This window comes from Eptatretus burgeri, chromosome 7, assembly GCF_056783735.1.
Source record: "Eptatretus burgeri isolate ZD-2024b chromosome 7, Ebu_testis_v1, whole genome shotgun sequence".
Lineage (NCBI taxonomy): Eukaryota > Metazoa > Chordata > Myxini > Myxiniformes > Myxinidae > Eptatretus > Eptatretus burgeri.
Window position 1 is genome coordinate 87756269 of NC_140967.1, and position 24142 is coordinate 87780410.

The 24142-nt window shown below is 43.7% G+C and overlaps 2 protein-coding genes across 2 annotated transcripts in view; both read right to left on the minus strand.

Annotated features, from left to right (window-relative positions):
- LOC147023708 (uncharacterized) overlaps window positions 1–24142 on the minus strand; it is a 54513-nt gene that overhangs the window by 22277 nt on the left and 8094 nt on the right. The window lies entirely within an intron of this gene.
- LOC147023710 (uncharacterized) lies at window positions 2692–8687 on the minus strand. The gene is made up of 6 exons (XM_085889459.1): window positions 8152–8687; window positions 7730–7924; window positions 7457–7600; window positions 6915–7355; window positions 5190–6799; window positions 2692–4169 (listed from the first exon to the last, which is right to left on the minus strand). Exons 1-4 carry the CDS (start codon window positions 8680–8682, stop codon window positions 7113–7115), a joined length of 1113 nt encoding a protein of 370 aa, XP_085745585.1. The 5' UTR covers window positions 8683–8687; the 3' UTR covers window positions 2692–4169; window positions 5190–6799; window positions 6915–7112.

Genomic DNA, 24142 nt, shown 5'->3' on the forward strand with positions numbered 1-24142 from the left:
AATCATTTGCTTCATCGTTCAAAGAGAAAAGCATACACAAACTTACCAACTCTGTAGTGGGCTGTTGGCTTCATCGGAAGAAATATCGTCCATGCCTCAGTTGTAAAAATGAAAATCCCGTCTGGCAGAAACTTTGTCTGGCGAACCGCTTATAAAGCAACGATGAGGAGATTGCTTAATCATTGGGTGTGGGCACAGGAAATGACAAGCTTCTCTTAATGATCTCATCTGGCCACCGCCCGAGTTGCAAATCGTTTTTGGACATAAACCACGCCATAAAAGTTTTGATTCAAATGTTTTCAGTTCGTGTTCTGAGATAAAATATAAACACGAGACCTTGTCTCACAGAATAGTTCCTATTTTTTCACAGCATGACAGTCCAAAACCACTTCCTCATTCACACAGCACGGCCGTGTCAAAAAAAACACTTCCTCATTTTCACGGCATGAACTGAAAACATTTGAAACAAAACTTTTTTTCTGGCATGGTTTATGTACAAAAATGATTTGCAACTCGGGCGGTGGCCAGATGAGATCATTAAGAGAAGTTTATCATTTCGTAATGGCACAAAAGGGGTATCTTAAAAAATATAAAGATTCAAATGTTTTGTTTTTCAATATTTTAGATGGGGATTATTGTGCAAAGAAAATTAAACTATTGAAGGAATTTGAAAATGAACAAATGTTTATAGGTTCAATGAGTGAGCTAAACAATATGCATTGGTTATTTGATAAAGAGTGCCCCGAGGCTTAGACGTTTCAGATATTTCTTTAGAATCACCTTTAACAAATCTTTATCTTGTTGTATGGGCTATTTGAATAGAGAGCCCCTAGGTTAAAAGGGGAAATAAAAAAATGACCGTTTTTACAGCCATTTTTCCCTGCTGTGCAGGGGTTTGGCTTTTTCTTGAGGCAATGTTTTATAGCCGGATGCCCTTCCTGACACCAACCCTGGTCGCCTCTTACGACACACAGGGATATGGTACACCTATTCTAACCGGGGCATACACCGGGACCAGTACACTGGCACTCATTTCGCCGACCTCGGAAGGATGGCAGGCTGAGTCAACCCCCTGGTGTTAATTCAGCAGCCAACGGGATTTGAACTCAGGACCCTGGGATCCCAAGCCACCACCCTAACAACTAAGCCAACACCAGGCTCCAGGTTGAAAGGGGAGACAAATAAATATACCTTGGGCTAAAAAGGGGATTTATTTTTTCAGGGGAAAAAAAAGAAAAATTTCATGGCTGAAAATCCCCCATTCATTTACATGGGGAAAAGTGAGCCAGAACCAGTATTCTTACCCTACTCAGCTCGTTCCGTGTAAATATTGGCAGGCTTTGGCGTTTGGAAGGCAGCGCTGGAAAATACTACACTGGAGCGATGTGAGTAAAGGCGTGTAAAAATGAGGAAGACGTGAGATGGAAGAGAAAGTGTGGCGAGTGACGTTTGAAAATCTGTTCTGGTGGAATGAAGCGAAAAGTGGAAAATGTCTCTGGGAACAAGCTCTCAAAACTCTGATCTCGCTCAGGCGTTTGTTGAAGCGAGAGATTTTGCGACTGATCTGGGTATATACCCTGCCCCTCCCCCTCAATGGCCATTTTCCGTTGTCCTTGCCATACCCCATTCATGTCACGTGAGTGGTGTGCTCATGAAAGGGTCGAAACAACCTCTACCTGAGCGACTTCTGTCTCAACTCATGCCAGGCATCGCCATTATTCTGCTACCATGTGAGCAAATGAATGAACGGGTTTGTGAGCAGGCGAGCAATGAACGTGAATGGTGAGGAATGGAAGAGAATGGTGTAAAACGGAAGAGATGGAAAGATAGAGAAAAAGAGGTGGATGGAAAGAGGGGAAAGGAACAGACACTTATGCTGCTTACACATGCACAATGCATATTGATCACATTGATATGATTTAGCGAATACCAAAGAGAACACGAAATAAATAAATAATATCCATGTGTGTGTGCTTCCATTCTCCCAGAGGGGGTGCACGAATTCCAACCCCGGGCCACAACCGTCACATGACCCCCGCCTCTTCACTAAGTCTCTCCCGAGGCTGTTCAAGCTTCCTCCATTCCTCTTTTTCTCCCACTCTTTCTTCCCCCATATTTTGCACAACTCTCCCTCCTCTGACCCTGTTTTTGTTTACAATCACATTCCTCTGCTGAAAAAAAAAGAAAAACGAATGCGTTGCGTAACTATGGCTCGCCATTCCACCTTAAACATCACTTATACTTCACATTCGGATTCTGTACATTTGGAAAGAAAAAGTTGAGTTGACCAGGTGGGCACTATTCCGCTCATTTGAAGTCCAGAGATATTTTTAGTGGCTCCCCAATGCCTGGCAAAAACCTCTGCCCATAAGCTTGATGGCATTCTTCAACCTGAAGGGTTCACATTCTTACACTGGGACAACATGGCCACTCAACACGAGGTGAGTCCTTCGACCCATGTGGCCTACATTTGAATAAAAAGCACGGTGATCTTCACTTCACCGTTGATGGGGAATTCTCGGCTTGATCTTGACTTTTGAAGTTTCGTTGTGATCGCTGTGGAATTCTGTAGTTGTTCTGGAATTCTATTTTATTCTCTTGCTTTGAGCAAACCGTTTAACCGACTCAATTGTAAATCCTTTTCGTCAAATCAAAAGACACCGATTCATTCACTTTCCACAACAAGAGTACTTTTCTTGGAGAACAATTTATTTCCCTTTTGAGTTCAAACACTCAGAGGTCAGCACCGACCAGTTTATTCTCACCCTCGCACACCACAATGAACTTCTCACTCATAGAAATACATTGGGAGAGTGGGGGAGGGTTGGATAAGCATGTCAGTTAAAAGAACACAGACATGGACAGCAAAAACAGAATTAATATCAAAGGTACAGTGTTATTATAACAGTCACCTTGGACTTTGAGGGAATTAAACAAACGTCCAGGAGTGTACACGCGGTGACATGATAAGACAGTAGGTTATAGGTTTTTACAATTTAATAAATGATTATGAAGAGACGAAAAGTATGTAACTTTTAACCCAGTAAGACAGACAGCAAAAGGTCTCTTTTCTAAGAGAGGAATATTCCCCAACACCGTTCATGGTAACATATTGGTGGGAGCACGTGGCCACTCAACGTGGGGGTCTCCTTGATGCACGTGGCCTCCTTCAATGAACAAAAAGCACGATGGCCTTTTCTTTGCTGTGAATTGCAACATATTGGTGGTAGGACCACGTGACTGCGGCATATGGGAGTCTTCTTGGTCCTCGTGGTCCACTTCAATGAACAAAAAGCATGGGTCGTCTCGCAGCGATGGTGAGTCATCGACGTCCTTGTGCTGGCCTTTTCATTGCAGAAGGCCCAGAAACTGTGAACTTGGAGCTCAGTGGAGGGGAGGTGGGTGGGGGTTGGGGGTGGGAGAAATTCATACTTGCGTGTTGTCAAGGAGAAATAGTCACGGCCGTAACATTTCAACAATTGCCTTTACATTTTAAACATTTACACTATCATGGTTCTAAATCACCAACTTCACCCACCATTGCAAGTCTTGGCATCTCTCCATAACGATGGGCCGAGCACTCTATTTTTCCTCCCGTACAACTTTTGACAAATGACAAGGCCTTCAATCGCAGCTTGATGGAGAACTGCTCTCATGTCTGGGCTGGCACCCCTGCCTCACACCTTGCTCAGTTTAACGCTGAGGACCCCAAGGCTTTCAAGATGATTGGAATGTCCCAGGATGAAGCTGAGTCAAAAAAAACATCCATCTGGTGGGACCAACTTGTGACAGGAAGGGCATCCGAGAAAAACAGGTCCAAGAAATATGAATCAAGGCAGCAATGTGCACACGCACACATCAAATGGAATGGCAAAAGGGTTGGAAGGACCCTTTCAGACAAAAATGAGGATCATGCATCATGATAAAAATGATCATAACGAAAATGAGGATCTAAAATTGAGGCTTACACTTTGTAAAGAAGAAAATGGGGAATTTGCCAGACAAAGGGAAACTTGAACCAGACGTGAACATGAAAAAATATCTGGTGTTCCACATTGACACAAAATATCTTGTTTGTGTCCCTTACCTCAATATTCCTCTCATCCCAGATCTGACAATCCTCTTGCAACTCTGTGGGTGATTGCACTCCTTCTTTTCCTGGGATTCTCCTGCAAGGAATCACAACATTACAAAAGCACTGTGATGTATTCACCAACTTTACGTACTTTTTCCTTTTCATCCACATTTACTTGGCTCTCTGTTCTGTCACATTGTACACATCAATCATCATTCAACACACATGACCAGTGGAAGTGCAATGACACTATCTCGATACGTAAGAATGAGTTTGTTTGTTTGTTCCAAAAACGTTTCCAAACACCTGGGCCAATTTCCTGAATCACATGGTTTTCATATGCAAAAGGTCAATGTTGCAATAAACACCTTCACTTCCACATCAAATTGATGTAAAAACGTGCTTTGGAGGATTGCGTTTCATACGTCAGGTGGAACGTGCTTTGGGGAATTGCGTTTCATACGTCGGGTGGAACGTGCTTTGGGGAATTGAGTTTCATACGTCGGGTGGAACGTGTTTTGGGGTATTGCGTTTCGTACGTAGGATGTAACGTGCTTTGGGGAATTGAGTTTCATACGTCGGGTGGAACGTGTTTTGGGGTATTGCGTTTCGTACGTAGGATGTAACGTGCTTTGGGTAATTGAGTTTCATTCGTAGGATGTAACGTGCTTTGGGGAATTGAGTTTCATACGTAGGATGTAACGTGCTTTGGGGAATTGAGTTTCATACGTCGGGTGGAACGTGCTTTGGGGAATTGCGTTTCGTACGTCGGAAGTAACGTGCTTTGGGGAATTGCGTTTTGTATGTCGATACAAAATTATCAAATGGAACTAATGTTTTCATTCTGATGGTTTTGAGGCAACACCCAGTGGAGGAGATGATGATTCTTAGGTGACAAACGTCAAGTGTCGTATAAAATGTGCTTCACATGAAGGATACAATATCAAGCACACGTGGTCGTATCGAAGGGGACATGAAGTTTCCTGTCAGCATCTGTAAACATTCACTTGTACATTTTATAAAATATCAGCCATTGTTTGCTCACACAGATAATACCATCAAATGAACAATCACTATGGAATCATTCAAAGTTTATTACCTGGTTTTACATTACCTGGTGAATACTGTGCTCTTCACTGGAACCTTCATCATCTTCCCGTTTCCGTTTCTCATTCCGCCTCTTCCCAGCCATTTCCACATCAAGAGGAATCCTTTGAATGATACCTTGTCAGATTATCTCTTGAGATTGTTCAGCATTGTTGAAGATGAGCTGAGTCCAGAAATGAGGTGCAGCTCAGCTGACTGGTAAAGGTGAATTTAGGTGTATTTGGAGGCACTTCACCTGACTGCTAAATTTGAGGTAAGACTGAATCTTGAGGCAGCTCAGCCAACTGGTTAAGGTGAGTTGACATATTAGAGGAAGTTCAGTGGACTCTTTAAGGTGAGTTGTTGAGAGAAACCAAATTGAGCACAGCTGACCGGTTGAGTTTCGGTAAGACACGAATCTTGAGGCAGTTTAGCCAACTGGTTAAGGTGAGCTGAGATTTTGGAGAAAGAACATCTGACTGAAGTGAACTAACTGGTGGCAGAAACGAGATTCAGTAGAGCTGAGATTCAATGTGGAGGCAGTTTCGCCAATTGGTGAAAGTGAGCTGACATTTTGGAGGAAATTCAGTCGACTGACTGTTTACGGTGAGCTGATCATCATCATCATTTCGGTTTTTTCAAGAAAACATCCTTGGTAAAGCCAAACAGAAGATTGATAGATACAAAGATACAAGGTTGACATCAAAATAGCAAGAAAAATTATGTTTAAACAAATCTAAATCCACAAGATCATAGACAAAAATATACCATCAGAGATGGGGAATCCCCCGCCATTGAAGGAAAAAGGTCATCCATATTCCAGATAATGAGGGAGGAGAATTGGAAACAAGACACCATTTGTTCATCATCTCGAAAAAGTTCCCAAGGGGTGAGGAACGTAGGAACCAAAAATAATTAAAATCAGATAAGCGGTTTTCCATTTATTACGAAAAACATTTTTTTCAAAATGGCGGCCCCAGTCGGCCATCTTGGATCCGGCCAGGCCCAAAATCAAAAGGCTTTTTCCTTTTCAGGTGGTACATGTGTGACCCAAATTTCAAATCGATATGGCAAACAGTTTATGAGTTATCACACTCACAGCTATAAATGTTGACGCCCGGACGGACGGACAGCCTGACGACCGGGTGATAACAATATCCCCCTTCCGCCACGCGGCGGGGAATAACAAAAACACAATTCAAACTAATATGAAACATGTAATTGATATAAACATCCTCAGAACAGAATTAAGTATTTCGGTGAAAAAAGGAATGATGGAATTTTTGTACTTTTGAGTGTTTCACCGAGGGAGGTCGAGATGTTGAGCATTTCTGAGTTGAATATGATATGCAGACACAGATTGAAGGGTGGAAGGAAGAATGCAACAATCAACGATCTTCCACGATGACAGAAACTAGATTCAGTTCAGGTGACTAATTCAGGTGAGTTGAGACTGAATCTGGAAGCAGTTCAGACAACCTGTGAAGGTGAGGGGTGGGCCTCGAGGTTGTGTTTTTTTTCGAGACCATACAGTCCACAATCATGTCGGTCTTCCACCGTGCTGATCGACATCTTCCGGTCCTTTGTTTTTCAGCTGGTGTTTAGGGATCTTCACTGTTTCAATGGAACCCAGTTGCGCTGTTTAAGGAAAGACATGTCAGACATGGGTTGACACGGATATACTGTGTACTGTCTTCAGATGTCTGTGGCAGGTCGGTTATTGTGGTTAGAAAAGGTAGGTTGAGGCATTTACCTTGCGGTGAAATATAAATCGTTGCAATATCAACAGAATGCGAGCTGACAACTTTCCTTCGTTCAGAATTAACTCCAAATGGTGGAAATATTCATCCATCTGTTGAGGAACAAAATAATTGGCAAGTCATCGACACGAAAAGCTATGTGATGGATCTTCATGAAAATCCCAAGTGGAATTGAACATGTCTGTCATAGATCAGAAGATAATATCTACCACGTTATCCGTCAAGTCAGAAGTAAGTTCCTTTCCAACGGTATTCAACATGCAACAGATGTATTCCACAGATTGGTTTCTTCCATCTCTGAGCAACTCGGCAAGAATATGCACGATGGTGTTGGTGTTGACGGCACCGAGTTTATAGAGCTCCCCAATGAATCGGATGATTCCCAAGGAGCATTTTCTGGATATCAAGAGGGTGCACAGTTCATCCTCGTTCACCTGGATAAAAAGAAATGTTCAAAGGCAACGTTAGTAAAGTGTGATCAAAATTCCCATTTTTTGTACAATTTTTCAATTATCACCCATTTTCCCAAGTTAACCAATCTGGAGGCTTCAACGCTCTTGATGTCGCATATGCAGCTGATTCCAGCAAGACTCTTGCAATACTCCTCCTCGCAATGTTTGAGCAAAATTTGCTGAAAGGTCTCAAACGTTCTGGCTGTGTCCCCCATTGGTACTTCAATCTGTGAAAGACAAAGCAGGGTGGTGAAATGGTGGGTAGAAGGGTCTGAGAATGTGAAAAAGAGCAAAAGTGTTCAATAAGCCCAGGATGTTCCAACATGTGACCTCCATCAGTGTTTAAAGCTCCTCACCTTGGTGAGGTGTTGGCATAAACTTGCATAGACCGCTGAATGTTTGGGCATGGCAATAGCTTGACAGACGATCATCTGAACAATGCTCTCAAAATGTCCGTACGTGATGTTTAGAGCCATGATCATTGCAAGAAGGTGGTGATAGTTATCTGGGGACATTTTGTTTAACAAAGTGCCAAAGAGTTTGAGAAGATCCTGAGCGAGAGAAACAACAGAAGTCAAGGTCTGAGTGACAAAGTAAAGTTGTGAAAGTTTTGAGGTTTACAAAGCTTGAGACTTTTAGTTATGAAATCCGAGTTGGTTGTTTATCAAAGTTGTGATTTCACTCAGAACTTCGTGCATTGCTCGAGAAAAGGATTTTTAATTTACCCAAATTTGAAACCACCCACACATGTTGATTATCAACAATGAGTGATATTTACCGGTCGAGGATGGAAACCTTCTTGATTTGGGGTGTCCACACAGTGCCGGGAGGCTCCTGGAGAGTTGTTGTGGTGTTGACTCTCCTCCATGTTCAAATTTTGTTCCTGGACATTTTCATGATCGAGCTGCTTCTGCTGTTCCTCAAGAAGTATCAGCTTGCTCTTCAGCTGCTGGACCTCCTTGTTCAGTTCTTTGTTTGCACGTGCAAGGTTTTCACATTGTTTGTTGGTTTCCTCTTGTTTCTCGTGAAACTGCTGCTCCTTCATTTTGTGGTCCTCATTTTGCTGTTGATGCTGATGTGCCACTTCATGTACTTGCAGCAGATTCACATTTAGGTTTTGGAGAATTTCTTTTAATTCTTGATTTTCTTTTGCAATAAACGCAAAATTTTCAGAGTTTACGTGCTCTTGATGGGCAAGAAGCTCATGTAGTATCATTTGCTCCGCCTGGTTCTGCTGTTGCTCCATCTCTTGGTGCTCCAGGTGGCTGATCAGCTTGATGTTTATGTCTCGCAGCTGTTCTATCATCATCCTGTAACTTCTACAAAAGAGAATATTTCCTGAATGAGACTCGACTGGGAAGAATAGTAACTTCAGAAAGAACAAAACGACAACGAGAAAGCATCCCAAAACACAAAGCCCGTCCATGTCCACTTCTTTGTAACGCACTCAAAATAAACAATCAAAACAATGGATAGAAAATATAAACTGTGTGTGTATTTATATTTATACATTTTATTAAACAGTGTTCTTCATATTCTCAGAAGAAAGGTTTGTTGAAGATTTGATGACAAAAGCTCAAATGGTAAATGACCTGCGCACGCGCACACACACACACACACACACACACACACACACACACACACACACACACACACACACACACACACACACACACACACACACACACACACACACCCACACAACCCCATGACCTGCTGCATGAGGGACGGGCTCAGAGTCTGGGACAAAGGAAGGAAACGAAGAAAGACCAGAACCTTGATGAGGTGGAGGACAAGCTGAATGAGAGATTCCAAAACTAAACATGTGACACATCGCTCTTTACCGTGAAATGAGGCACTTTTTATTTCTCTTCTTTCTGAACCAGCCACGAGACCATGCGGTGATGACCGCAATGATTACGATCAACACAAGGCCGAACCAGGTAAGCCAAATCCATTGCATCTGCCTGGCTTGTTCATTGATATTCCCCAGGTGAAGGTACTTGGATTGGATGATCTGCGTAGAGCACGTGGACATGGACAGCAGTGTCAGGATAGAAATTAAATGTGATAAAAGTGGGTTTTATCCACCAAACACTACAAGTTATATTTTATAATCAATTGACATTTTCAACACCCTAAAAATCAACTCTTTCTTTCTTTCCTACTCCATCTATCAAAAGTTTGTCATTTCTGCATTTGATGTGAAACTCGTCCATTTTTTTTACTCAACACGATCGAGGCTCATGGAACTGCAAGGTGATTGAGAGTACGAGCTGTCATTTGGGAAGCACAGCAACTCCTGGATCCATCACGGAAGGAATGACAAACAGGAAAGGAGGAGAGAAGAGTGAGAGGAGGGAAAGGGAACACTGCAATCTGCAAGTAAGGGGGTCAGGCTTGGAGCGTTAATGGGGGGTAATAAAGATGGTCGGTCAAAATGGGGAGGATGACATGAGATAAGGGTTCACTGTCGGCTGAAGAACATGCAGGGAAGAGTGGGAAATCACAACCTCTGGAATGCAGTTCTACTGACGGGATGAGTAAGGAGCAAGATGGAGGTTTGCAGTCAGCCTGGATTTTGGGAAGTTTAACCAATCGGTGGTGTAGGTTCAGTTATGGTGAGATAATTTAAATTATAATTTTAAAATATGACACCTTTCGATACTTGGATATCCCTGGTGATGAATGCCTGGTGCTACAATAACAATGATTTGTAAAACCCCCTCGGTTATAATTTTGTGATTAATAATTACAATTGTGAATCCTGGAGTCACCTCATTGAACCAGGACACCGAGTTCAGCAACAACCAAGTCCTGACATCATTGATTTACGGGGGTGATTCCATCCATCCATTGGGACCATACTCTGTGCAGAGCGTTGGTGCTGCTGAAGCAGAGTCCTTGGCTTTTGGACACAATGCTGGACGGGTCACCACTCCGACACAGTACACCAGCATGGTGGCACTCATTTTGCCGACCTCGGAAGGATGACAGGCAGAGTCAACCCCACCTTGTATTAATTATACATCCGAGGAGGGTTTGAACTGAGGATCGTGGGATCCCAAGCCCACCACTCCAACCATTAAGTTAACTCCAGGTATGGGGTTGATTGTGGCCCCACATGATGTCAGGAGATGTTAATTTGAATTTTAAATTTACACAATTTTTATATATCAAAGACCTCATCAGTTTACACAGAAAAAAGTCTGATTTTGGGATGCTCTCGTACCCTCACAGCTGCACTGTCTGTGGAGATTTGAAAATGTAAATTCACCAAATCCTCACCAGAAACACAGTGAAAAAAAAGGAATCTCAAACCAAATGACCTCCAAGTTTCACCCTCAGGGGGCTTTCACAATCACATTTTAGTGAGGCCACAGACTTACTGATCACTGTTCACAAACCGAATCAATCTACATGAACGTCACATTCGTAAAAGGTGAGCAGTCACAAATGGAAAGGAGAAACGTGAAAAGTGAAAGTTCACAAAATGTAAAACTGAATTAAATATTTTTGTTGTCGTTCTGTACTTTAGATTATTTTACTTTCTCTTCTCTCCATGAACCCCAGCTCACCCCCTCCCATGTTCCCATGGTTACCCCTCACCCGTTTTGACTTGAGAATCCATCGTCCGTGACGAGTCTGATTCGCAGACACAAACATTTCCCGTTCTGAGTTCAGCTGGACAATTCCCCAAGAAAAAAGTCTGAAGATGAAGATACAAATGATCCCAATCAGCGTCCACATTGTCAGAGCTTGTAAACTTGCTTCTGTCGCTGTGAACGAGTCTGTCGTGGAATCCGCGCTGTGCGTCACAATGAACGTTTGTGCGTCACAATGAATGTCTGTGCGTCACGATGAACGTCTGTGCGTCACGATAAACGTCTGTGCGTCACGATAAACGTCTGTGCGTTTACTTGTAATATTTGTTTTCATTTACTGTTCTTCACAAACTCACAAAACCCACACTCAAGTGAAACAAACCACAAGTTCGAATGTTTGAAGGTTTGTTTAAATTAAATTAAAATTTACAACAAGGATCAACTCGGTGTGAATTGTTTTGTGTTTTAAATTCAAAATTAAAAATCCCGTTTATTTTCTGGATTCAGGTTAAAAATGGCGATTTCATCACAGAGAATCGATTGGCTTCATGTCGTCAGGGCAGGGATGATGAAACACAATGAGGATTATAAATAAACGAGATTTTCACGTAGATTAGGGCGGTGTAGGGGAATGGGGGAACATAAGGCAGTGTAGGGGAATGGGGGAACATAGGGCGGTGTAATGCGGTGGAGGACATTGAGGGCGGTGTAACGTATGATGTGTGGTGAATGGAAGGTCGTGACGTGTGACCACGTGATGCCCGGCTCGAGCACAGAAGAGATAAAGCTGAGGTTCGGCTCGGCGCGCGGGGTTTTGTCCTTGGGGCATTGCCGTTGTATGTCGCCGGCTCACTTGGTGCTCATTGAATGGTGAGAACACTGATTGATATATAATACTGATTTATTTTGCGGTGATTAGTTGCGCGTGTGTACCTTACTGCTTGTACTCCATGCTGCGTTTGTATTTCCTGGTGTGCCCGTAGAAGCGGATTCAATCAAATGGAATAAAGCCTAAACTCTGAAGGTTCTTCTCTCGTCCTCATTTCAATTTATTCCATTTGGTTTTCTCGGCTCTCTCAACCAACGATGGACAAGATCTACAAACCAGAGAGGTTCGACGCAGACCCAAACGCGACTGACGCAGAAATGAAATGGTCGCATTGGTTCTGTTCCTTCTCACACTATCTGACCATCATCGAAGAGGGAGCTGACAAATTTGCCGCCCTCGTGAATCATGTCTCGCCCGGCGTGTACAGGCTCTTCTCGGAGTGCGACACTTACGAAGCAGCGATCGACGTGCTGCAGGCGCTCTACGTGAAGCGCAAGAACGAGGTATACATACGACATCTTCTCAACACACACAGGCAAGCTGCCGGGGAGACAATCGATCAGTTCCTGCAAGCTCTGAATCAGCTGGGAAAAGACTGCAGCTTCCGGGCCGTAAGCGCCGAGGAACACCGAAAGGAAGCGACACGGGAGGCATTCATCCAAGGACTCAGATCAGCCCACATACGGCAACGCTTACTAGAGAAAGCGCAATCCACTCTTGACAAGGTAGTCGATCAGGCTCGAGCGATGGATACGGCACAGCAGCAATCTGAGTCATTTGGGGCACCGATGCTGCTAATGAATGCTGCTACGATGGGAACTCAAGGAACCCCACTGGCACAGACACAGCCAGACATAGGGGATGGAGAAACACCCGAGGAGCCGGATACACAGGCCACGTCAAACTCCTCAGCTGCTACTCCGGTTGGTAAATGCTTCTTTTGTGGGTACAAAAGACACCGCCGCCAAAAATGCCCCGCCAGAGATGCCACATGCATGAATTGCGACAAGAAAGGGCATTATGCCAGGGTATGTAAATCTACTCTAAGGAGAAATAAACCCACTTCTGCGGCTCTCTACTCGCAAAGTAAATTAACTGCAGCCTCCCCGGGGAATCTATCCAAGGCTATCATCAACGTACGAATTAACGGGCATATGGCTGAGGCACTGATTGATACCGGTAGCTCTGAAAGTTTCGTCAACAGCTCGCTAGTGAAGGGCAGGAAATGGATAATCCACCCGACAGACAATACGGTATGCATGGCCGCCACCTCACTACAGTCCCGCGTACGAGGGTACTGCAAAGTCGAATTGGACGTAAAAGGGTACTGGTGCTTCGTGATTTGTGCGCAAACGTAATTCTGGGTCATAATGTCCTCAAGCAGCACACGAGCGTCGAAATACCCTTTGGAGGAAGCAAACCTTGTCTAATTTTAAATGCTTTGACCACCGCCGAGGTAACGTCCCTCCAGCTGTTCGCTAACTTGTCGCCGGTCTGCAAACCGATAGCGATCAAATCGCGGCGATATACCACTGCTGACATGAATTTCATCACTTCAGAAACCAAGCGATTACTGGAAGAAGGTATTATAGAACCAAGCGATTCGCCATGGCGCGCACAGGTGTTGGTGACCAGCAGTCAGAACCATAAGAAACGAATGGTTGTCGATTATTCCCAAACGGTCAATCGCTTTACCCAACTCGACGCCTACCCCCTGCCGCGCATAGACGAGATGGTCGAACGCGTGGCCAATTATAAGGTATTCAGTACCATCGACTTGCGAAGCGCCTATCACCAAATTCCCATCCGAGAGGAAGACAAACCTTACACCGCATTCCAGGCAGGTAGGCGCCTCTACCAATTCAGGAGAATACCTTTCGGTGTCACGAATGGGGTAGCTTGCTTCCAACGGGTTATGGACGACATCATCTCAGATGAAAACCTCAAAGACACTTTTGTTTACGTGGACAATGTCACAGTGTGCGATAGGGATCAGGGGGAACATGATATGAATCTGGACAGATTCTTGAGCATTGCTAGAAAATATAATCTGACTCTCAACTACGAGAAATGCGTATTCTCGGCAAGGTCAATTGACCTTCTCGGCTACACAATAGCCGACGGCACGATTAAGCCTGATCCTGAGCGATTGCGCCCACTTCGTGAGCTACCCCCACCTCAGGATCTGCAGACGATGCGCCGGGTGATCGGCATGTTCGCTTACTATGCGAGATGGATCTCCCAATACTCCGAGAAAATACATCCCCTAGTGCATTGCAAAAACTTTCCACCAGATGCCTCTGTTGTGACAGCTTTCCACAACCTCAAAGACGATATCTGTAATTCCGTGGTTTTATCGATCGATAGCTCGGTGCCCTTTGTGGTGGAGACCGACGCTTCAGATCACGCGATAGCTGCTACGCTTAACCAGTCTGGGAGACCCGTCGCGTTCTTCTCGAGAACTCTCTCTGGAAGCGAGCAGAGACACTCAGCGATAGAGAAGGAAGCGTACGCCATTGTCGAAGCGCTGCGGAAATGGAGACATTATTTACTGGGAAACCACTTCACGCTCGTTACGGACCAACGATCCGTGGCATTCATGTTTGATGGGAAAAATAACGGGAAAATTAAGAATGAAAAAATTGTGAGATGGCGGATAGACCTAGCTTGCTATAGTTACGACATTGTTTACCGGCCCGGGAGGGAAAACCCAGCTGCAGACACCTTCTCGCGGGTCTACTGCTCGGCCGCTATCGGTCGGGCTTTGCAAGACCTCCATGTGTCTCTGTGCCACCCCAGGGTAACCAGAATGGCACATTTCGTACGCAGACAGAACCTGCCCTATTCTATTGAAGATATTAAACAAATGAATGCTTCATGCCCTGTTTGTGCTGAACTAAAACCCAGATTCTATGGTTCGGCTTCTGGCAGACTGATCAAGGCCACTTCTCCCTTCGAGAGACTAAACATTGACTTCAAAGGGCCCCTGCCGACCGAGACAGACAACAGATACATATTCACTGTTGTTGATGAGTATTCAAGGTTCCCTTTAGCGTTTCCGTGCTCGGATATGACCTCGGGCACTGTCGTGAAATGTCTGTCTGACCTCTTCGCTATGTTTTTGAAACCTTCGTACATACATTCAGACAGAGGGCCGTGTTTCATGTCGGCCGGGCTAAAACAATTCCTATTAGAGCACGGCATCGCAACTAGTCGAACGACGGGTTACAACCCACAGGGTAATGGTCAGGTGGAACGATATAATGGAGTTATTTGGAAAGCCGTAACTCTGGCATTGAAATCAAGAGGACTGGGGCCCGAGCGGTGGGAGGTTACCCTTCTCGACGCTCTGAATTCCATACGCTCTCTGCTCTGCACGTCCACCAATGCGACTCCTCACGAACGAATGTTTACTCACCAACGACGTTATGTTGACGGCCAATCGGTGCCCGACTGGCTAACCCATCCCGGAACAGTGTTCATGAAACACCCGGTACGACAAAGCAAGTATGAACCCATGGTGGAAGAGGTCGAACTCATCGATACTAATCCAGAATACGCTCATGTCAGGCTCCCGGATGGCAGGGAGACCACTGTGTCGGTTCGTCATTTGGCTCCCTCAGGCACTCCCCCCGCCGGTACACCACCATCTGGCACTCCTCCCTCTGACATTCCCTCCCCAGGTGTTTCCCCCCCCCAGGGACTCCACCCGAGAAGGGTGACGGCGGAGCTACCGCGTTCCACCCGGGGGCGATCGGGGAGTCATCTCCGGCTCGAGTCGAGGCTCACCAAAAGGATCGGAAGCCTCCCTCAAGTGAAACCGCCATCTACTCCCGGAGAGGCCGGCGAATAATACCCCCTCGCCGACTCAATCTGTAAAGGGGATTATCGGCATCCTCGATGCTCATGCCCCTATATGCTCGTTACATAATATATCGATGCTCATTACCATGCTCCTACAACTCCAAATAATCCTCACTGCTTGGCATGTATGCTTCTGTAGATTAGATAGTTCGCATTGCTTGAAATGTATACTCCTGTAGTGCTGAAGTAATCCTGGTGCGTTAGCTGGGCCTCTAGTTACATTTTAAAGACGGGGAGAATGTGGTGAATGGAAGGTCGTGACGTGTGACCACGTGATGCCCGGCTCGAGCACAGAAGAGATAAAGCTGAGGTTCGGCTCGGCCGCGGGGTTTTGTCCCTGGGGCATTGCCGTTGTATGTCGCCGGCTCATTTGGTGCTCATTGAATGGTGAGAACACTGATTGATATATAATACTGATTTATTTTGCGGTGATTAGTTGCGCGTGTGTACCTTACTGCTTGTACTCCATGCTGCGTCTGTATTTCCTGGTGTGCCCGTAGAAGCGGCTTCAATCAAATGGAATAAAGCCTAAACTCTGAAGGTTCTTCTCTCGTCTTCATTTCATGATGATTGCTGATTGTGGTTGGTTGTGCTCCGTGATTGCGAAGAAACGTCACTTCCGGTCTGGCCCAACATGGAGTCCTGAGTCTCCTGCAGGCGGCAAAACGGGGGTGGAGTGCATGGGGCGGTGTAGCAGCGTGGAGGTACTTCTGGCGGTGTATCGGGTGTGGTAAAACTAAAGAAGAAGAAGACAAGCCGGTAGGCGACGATGGTTCCCGAGCGATATTTGACGATGTGGATTGTTTCAGAAGTCAAGGATGAGACAATGTGATAATTTTTGACCAAGTTAATGTGGAATAGACAAAGACGAGAAGCGAACGTCGAGTTATTCTTGCATTCGCTTCTTAAATATATCAAATTAAAGTCTTTTTGCCTTGAAAAAAAATAAATAGTACCTGAACATTACCTTCACAACAACAACTACACCACCGAGAATAGGATCTCATGTGCAAAAATAAATATTACCTCGACATTATACCTCAACATTACCTTCACATTAACAACTGCACCGCCGAGAACAGGATCTCTTCTGAAAAAAAAAATTCCTCAACATTACCTTCACAACAACGACACGGCCGAGAACAGGATCTCTTGTGCAAAAATAAATATAACCTCGACATTACCTTCACAACAACAACGACACTGCCTAGAACAGGATCTCATCTGAAAAAATAAATATTACCTCAACTTTACCTTCACAACAACAACGACACCGCCGAGAACAGGATCTCATCTGAAAAAATAAATATTACCTCAACTTTACCTTCACAACAACAACGACACCGCCGAGAACAGGATCTCATCTGAAAAAATAAATATTACCTCAACATTACCTTCACAACAACAACTACACTGCCTAGAACAGGATCTCATCTGAAAAAATAAATATTACCTCAACTTTACCTTCACAACAACAACAACACCGCCGAGAACAGGATCTCATAGAAAAAAAATTAATACTAGAAGCGAACGTAGTATACTTCTTACATTCGCTTCTGACATCACCTATAACTGGTTCACAACTGTATACGCAATTTCCGGTTACTTTGGCCTGGATTCGGAATCAGCGATCAAATAACGTAAATCACGATTAAAAATTATTTTTTGATGATGCGAGAGATATCTTTATTAAAATCAGTGGAGGAAATATACACCATGTGTGATATTATTTGGGTCATTCATGTCTCCGACGATGCCTTTATCTCCCGGCATGCATCATTCCCCATGACAAACACCGGAAACAAAAAAAAACAGAAGCAAAAAAAAAAACAGAAGCAAAATGGTCATTGGCAACGACACGGATTCACAATTGCCAGGGTATTGTGTTGTTTTTGTTGTTTCCTATTCTCTCATGTGCACGCGTTAAGTAATATTCACAAGATAGAAATTAAACCCAATCGTGTTTATACACCGCACAGCGTTTAAAAACAACCGGAAGCAAAAGGTCATAGCTAACAACACGGATTCCAAATAGCCAGGGGTATTGTGTTGTTGTTCTTGTTGTTTCCTATTCTCTCACGTGCACGCGTTAAGTATGCAGCTCACTGCGTTCGCTATAAAAATGATCAACATGATGTGGTACGAGTGAAAGGTTATTAGCTGCAAAATGTCGAAACCCCGGTATCGTTCAACAACTTTCAAAATTTGACCTTTGCATAACCTTCAAAGGTCACAAAACAATGTTGTGGACATTAAAACAAGGAAACAGGATACGTGCGATAGCTTATTGGAGTTAGTTTGTCGAAGAAGGTCGAAAACCCGGTTCGATTCCCACAACTTTGAAAATTTGACCTTTGTGGCCCTTAAAGGTCAAGGATTATGACCTTTGGTGCAAAACTCCCACCCATTTCTTCAAAACCTATCTTCTCCATCAAAATTGACCGAATCAAACTGAATTTTTTATATGTTGTACATATGGCCAATGTGCACAATTTCTCGAGCAGGAATTTCGATTAAAAATCGAGAAAAAACAAAAATTACAAGTTGGCGTGGCTCCGCCCACAATGGGTGTGGGACACCCATCGCCAGGAAGACAAAACGAGGCATGGATATCAACATCATATTCAAGTTTCATCCAAATCGGATCACATCCCATGAAGTTGTGCTCTGGACAGACAGACAGACATACATACAGACACACAGACACAACGAATATGGTGGTCACTCTGGCTGGCGCTCGTGAACCAATCATCCAGGTGGAGGCAATGACTTTGATACGTATACATTAACACTCATACCAGACTTCCACCAACTGGAACATTTGTTTGATGCTTGTCTGGATTCATGTTCAGCAAAATATTGGTTTGTCCTCAACACTTCTGAGGCACAGACAAAATGGGACATGATGCAGGTGAAGAACATGTAGTTTCGGCAAAGTTTGGAATAATTTGTGATGCAAGACAATAATCTTGGCAACTTACATTCCAACCGGAAGGATGGTTTCAGGTAAGCAGGAAGGAGCATCTCTTCTGAGGGGCCTTTGGACAAAAAAGAAACAACAGAAATATGAAAGATTAAATACATTGATTTCTTCATCAGTTTGATAACTTGATCAGAAAAGACCACAGAAGGAAATGCATGGATGGAGCAGGTAATCGATGAAAAGGTGAATCAGGTGATCTCATCCAAGCAAAGGGAGTTAAAGTTCTTGTTATATATTCTGCATGGGGATGACCATGTCAATAATTCACCTTCCCTCAAAAATTATAATTACAATTATCTCCACAATTAAGGATGTTCTTCTTCATCGAAGGAAGTATTTACAGAAATGTCGGTGAAAGACAAAGTTCCAAAATTTATTTCAACTTATTGTTCTGATCTTGGGGTTGGCTGTGTTTGCACCCAGTGTGTTCACCGCACCTGTCAAAAGGTATTGAAAAATGTTTACCTGTTGAAGGTCTTGCATAGCACATGGCTTCTGCCGTTGCTGCCCTTAATCACGGTGAGGTGTCCATTCAGGTGGCAGACAATGAACAATGTAAGTTGGTGATGAATTCCTTTTCGTCAACAATGAGACCCCACCATGGTTTTCTGCAGCTTTGGAGCCTTCACCATAAAATTTCAGGTTCCTGTTCTTGTGAAATGCAAAATATCCATCAGGAGTGAAATCCCTGTCCTTGACTGTACTTTCAAAAAAGGTTTCGGTGATGGCTCCAATGTGATCTCAGGTACATTCACTTGTTTGGAAGAGTCCGTGTATTGAAGGAAATTGTTTTCAACAGAATACACTCTCGTCAAGTATCCACGGAGGGAATTCATGCACCCCCTCCCCCCCTACCCCACCCCAAGGACTCTACCAAACCAACTATTTTAAACTTCCTTTTATGGCCCTGTCACATATTTGAGATGTCAACAAAAGCAAATTTTCAAGCATTCTGGCGATATTCAAGATGGCGTCCAAAATGGCCGCCAAAATGGGTAAAATCATGGAATACGGTATATAACATCTCAAAAATGTGGCAAACTGGAAAAATAATCATTGGGATTTGGCTCCTGATCATTAGTTATTCGTTTCTGATAATTGGGCTTCTGTTGACATTCTTAAAAATCCAAGATGGCGTCCAAAATGCCTGCCACAACAGGCAAAATCACAAAAAAAAATGTTGATAACAGCCTGAAACTGAAACGATGAAGCCTGAAAAGTTGAAATGGAAAAAAAACGCAAACGGGAACATTGTGTTCCCTCTTTTTTAACCCTCTCTCTCGTAAAATGCAACATCTCTTCCCACATGTCTGTCTCTCCCTTGCACCTCCCTCCTCACACCCCTCCCTTCCCTCTTCACACCCCTCCCTTCCCTCCTCACACCCCTCCCTCCCCTCCTCACACCCCTCCCTTCCCTCTTCACACCCCACCCCCTTTTCCCTTCTGTTGAAGTGGATTTTCCTTTTTTCGTTGTTTTTATAATCAATCTGCTTGAATGTGACATTTATAACAATTGTAGTCTCAGTTAATCACTGAATGTGTTTTTGAAATGACGAAATATTTATTGAATTGATTCATCTTGATGTTATTTATGATAAATGTTATTGATGATAACTCATTTTATGAGAACTTGTTATCTGTGTCTTTCCTTCTTGAGGTCTTATTTTGGACTGGAGCGAAGACCTTCAGCCATTTGACTCCATGGACATGATTCACTCCCTGGTTTGCTGAATGTCTTGAGAATGCAACCCCCAAATATTCCCTCCCTCTCCTCTATCTTTCTTTACCTTTCTAATTCATGTAATCGCCATTTGTACGGACATGCCTTTGTAAAGGAATTATGTCATGTTCTTTATGTTCGTTATCGCTTGATAGATCTTCAGTCCAGAGTTGCCCTGCTCGGAGTAAAACCGCTATTCGAGACCCTTGCTCGTCTTACTCTTGTCTACTTGCACAGATTGTTGTTTCAAACCGGGGCGATAATAAGCACTCTCTGGGTTGTCTCACTTTTCCCAATAAATCCTTCACATCCGGCCGAGTCGAGGTCAGATGTGGGTCATTATGACCCGACTCCCTTCCATCCCCGACTCCCTTCCAAACCTCCCACACCTTTCCTGGGTTCCAATATATATATATATATGAATTCCTGTGACCTCCGATTAGCGGAGATCTTTGTCTGACTGTTACATCAATGATCCTTCGTTATGTAATAAGTGAAGTGTCACGTTGTATTTACGAGTCGACAATATATTCACAAATATGTCATCGCCTTTAAAATCAGGAATCATCATCATTTTCCCATTTTTCATGTACATCAGAACTAAGTATCCTTCATGACAACCTCATGTTGAAAGCTCGTCTTCGCAAATTGACAGAAGAAGATAACGTGAGAGAAGATCATGTTTCCAAGGCAAGGCGTTTTGAGTAGGCCGAATCAAAAGACCCCTCCAAGATGAAGTCAGGTTCATCAAGGATGTCTTTCATGAAGGTAAGCCGTTAATTAAGGGGTGTTGGAATTTACCCAAATTCCCAGTTTTAATAATGTACTCCCTTGGAGTTCCCTCAGTATGTATGTAAAGTTTTGGGCCGCTCGGTTTCATGGCTTTGGAATTATGGAGGACACACTCACACACACACACACACACACACACACACACACACACACACACACACACACACACACACACACACACACACACACACACACACACACACATACACACATACACACCTTGTCCATCTCGTCATTTGTATGGTTCACTGACAATTGAAATATTTTCTGATCACTTCGAGACCCTCATGTCCTTGTTGACACAGCAGAAGGTGAATTCAAACTTGTTCATGATTGGATAGGGGCAAATATAATTTCTCTTCATGTAGATTAAATTAACTAAGTGCTTGTTAGCAATTCAATCACAGAGCTTCCTGGACATATTGGTGTAAATTTTATACATCGAGACAGACTTGACCCGACGACATTTCTTGGCTTATTCATTGATCATAATTTATCATCAAAAGGATATTCTGACTATCGACACAAATTTCTCTCACCAAATGTTGGTATAATTAACAAGTTAAGGGTTTTTCCCAGTATATGTATTACCTGTCATATTCTGCCCTGATGCTCCCTTATTGAAACTATGGAATTTTATCTTGCGGGGGGGGGGGAGGGAAATGTATCAAATACCGATTGGGAGATAATTTTATTGATTGAAAAACGATCACTCAGAATTGTTACTAATCCTGGTTTTCATTCTCACACTGATGTGTTATTTCTCAACAAAAAGGTTCTGAAAGTTGATGATTTGTTTTATTTTAATTTAGTTAAACTCATGTTTCAAATGAATACCGATGTGTTACCTCATGCTATGGAATCTTGATTGATCAGAAACAACCAAATTCACTCTAATCCAACAAGACAGAGTGAAAATCCCTCATTTACCTTTTACCAGAACTGTTTTTACACAAAAATCTCTTGTGTCCACAAAACACAAATTCTGGAATGACATGGAAACAAGTCTAAAACAAGTTATTGGCATTGGAAGCTTGAATTGAAATATCGTCTTTGATACATTCAGTCCGTTTAATCATGATCATAAATAATTCTACCTTTGACATGTGACACCTGATTATTGCTGCTGATGCTATTTGAACATGACTTTGACTTGAAGAAACATGAGTTTCCTTGCATATATTTGGTTCTTTTTCGATAACTTTACTCTTGTTCGTCTTTCGGTTGTTCCTGTTGGGGGTCGCCACAGCGGATCATCCGTTATGATCCGCATACTGATTTGGCATAGGTTTTACGCCAGATGCCCTTCCTGACGCAACCCTGGTCATTTTTGATAACTTTACTCTATTTTGTAGATATTCCAATGGACATCGCCTCTGGATATCCCCAAGACAACGGCATGTCACGAGAAACCACAAACGCCAACTGCAACCCTCAACTCAGGCCGGACCCTCACGCCCAAAGTGGGTTTACCGAACCAGTGAATCAGGCATGGCGGATGGGGAATCGTGCTTTCGACAATGCGGCAGTTAATTTGGCCGAGTGAAGCAATGTTGCATGCTGCCTGATGTGGGCTACCGTTACCATTGGGAACTCAGACCAATATTGCCCACCGGGAATGCTATTCGGACCAACACAAGCAGGATAAATCAGGACACATTCAACACTTGAATAATTTACTCCACAGCATGCAAGGGAATCGAAAGACGGGGAAAATGATGGGAGGAATGATTAAAGGAATGCAGAGGAGAGCAAATGGCAGGGAGGGGATTTTAACCTCAGAAAAATGATGAGGAAAATGATACATGAAATTACAAGAAGTTGAACATTTCAAACACAGGTAAAGCATATTATAAACACGTATACATTCTCCCTTACCCTCTAGCGATCATACGCGACCCGGGAGCGCTTGCAAACAATCACTTGACACAATTACAATACTGGATCCAGAAGGAAGACACAGAGAGATTGGGTTGAGGGATAAAGAGAATGGAGAGGTTGATAAGAAAAAGTTTGAGGGACTTTGTTGAGCCTTCACCCCACGTGAGATCGTTCTTGTTCGAAGCTATCTTGCCCAAAGTCACGCATCGTGCTGACCCTTGCAACTGAACCGTTGGTCTGGGGTCCCGAGTTGGTAACTGGCCGGCCAGCATGATGTTCTGCAGCCTCAGGACAGCTTGTTCCGTCTAAATATTGGCAGGCTTTGGCGTTTGGAAGGCAGCGCTGGAAAATACAACACTGGAGCGATGTGAGTAAAGGCGTGTGAAAATGAGGAAACGTGAGATGGAAGAGAAAGTGTGGCGAGTGAGGTTTGAAAATCTATTCTGGTGGAATGAAACAAAAAGTGGAAAATGTCTCTGGGAACAAGCTCTCAAAACTCTGATCTCGCTCAGGCGTTTGTTGAAGCGAGAGATGTTGCGACTGATCTGGGTATATACCCTGCCCCCCCACCCCCCCCGTCACTGGCTATTTTCCATTGTCCTTGCCATACCCCATTCATGTCACGTGAAGTGGTGTGTGCAACTTCTGTCTCAACCTGAGCGACTTCTGTCTCAACTCATGCCGGGCCTCGCCATTATTCTGCTACCATGTGAGCAAATGAGTGAACGGGTTTGTGAGCAGGTGAGCAATGAACGTGAATGGTGAGGAATGGAAGCGAATGGAAGAGAATGGTGTTAAACGGAAGAGATGGAAAGATAGAGAAAAAGAGATGGATGGAAAGAGGGGAAAGGAACAGACACTTATGCTGCTTATACATGCACAATGCATATTGATCACATTGATATGATTTCGCTTACTCCAAAGAGAACACGAAATAAATAAATAATATCTATGTGTGTGTGCTTCCATTCCCCCAGGGGGTGCACGAATTCCAACCCCAGGCCACAACCATCAAACGACCCCCACCTCTTCATTCAGTCTCTCCCGAGGTTGTTCAACTTCCTCCATTCCTCTTTTTCTCCCACTCTTTCTTCC

Bases quoted from the DNA above. Each gene is read 5' to 3' on its own strand.
- LOC147023710 (XM_085889459.1), bottom strand. From the start codon at position 8,682: ATGATGATAGAACAGCTGCGAGACATAAACATCAAGCTGATCAGCCAC. The intron at 7,601-7,729 runs GTGAGGAGCTTT...TGTCTTTCACAG, and splicing joins TATGCCAACACCTCACCAAG to ATTGAAGTACCAATGGGGGA. The intron at 7,356-7,456 runs GTTAACTTGGGA...CTTTTTATCCAG, and splicing joins GCGTTGAAGCCTCCAGATTG to GTGAACGAGGATGAACTGTG.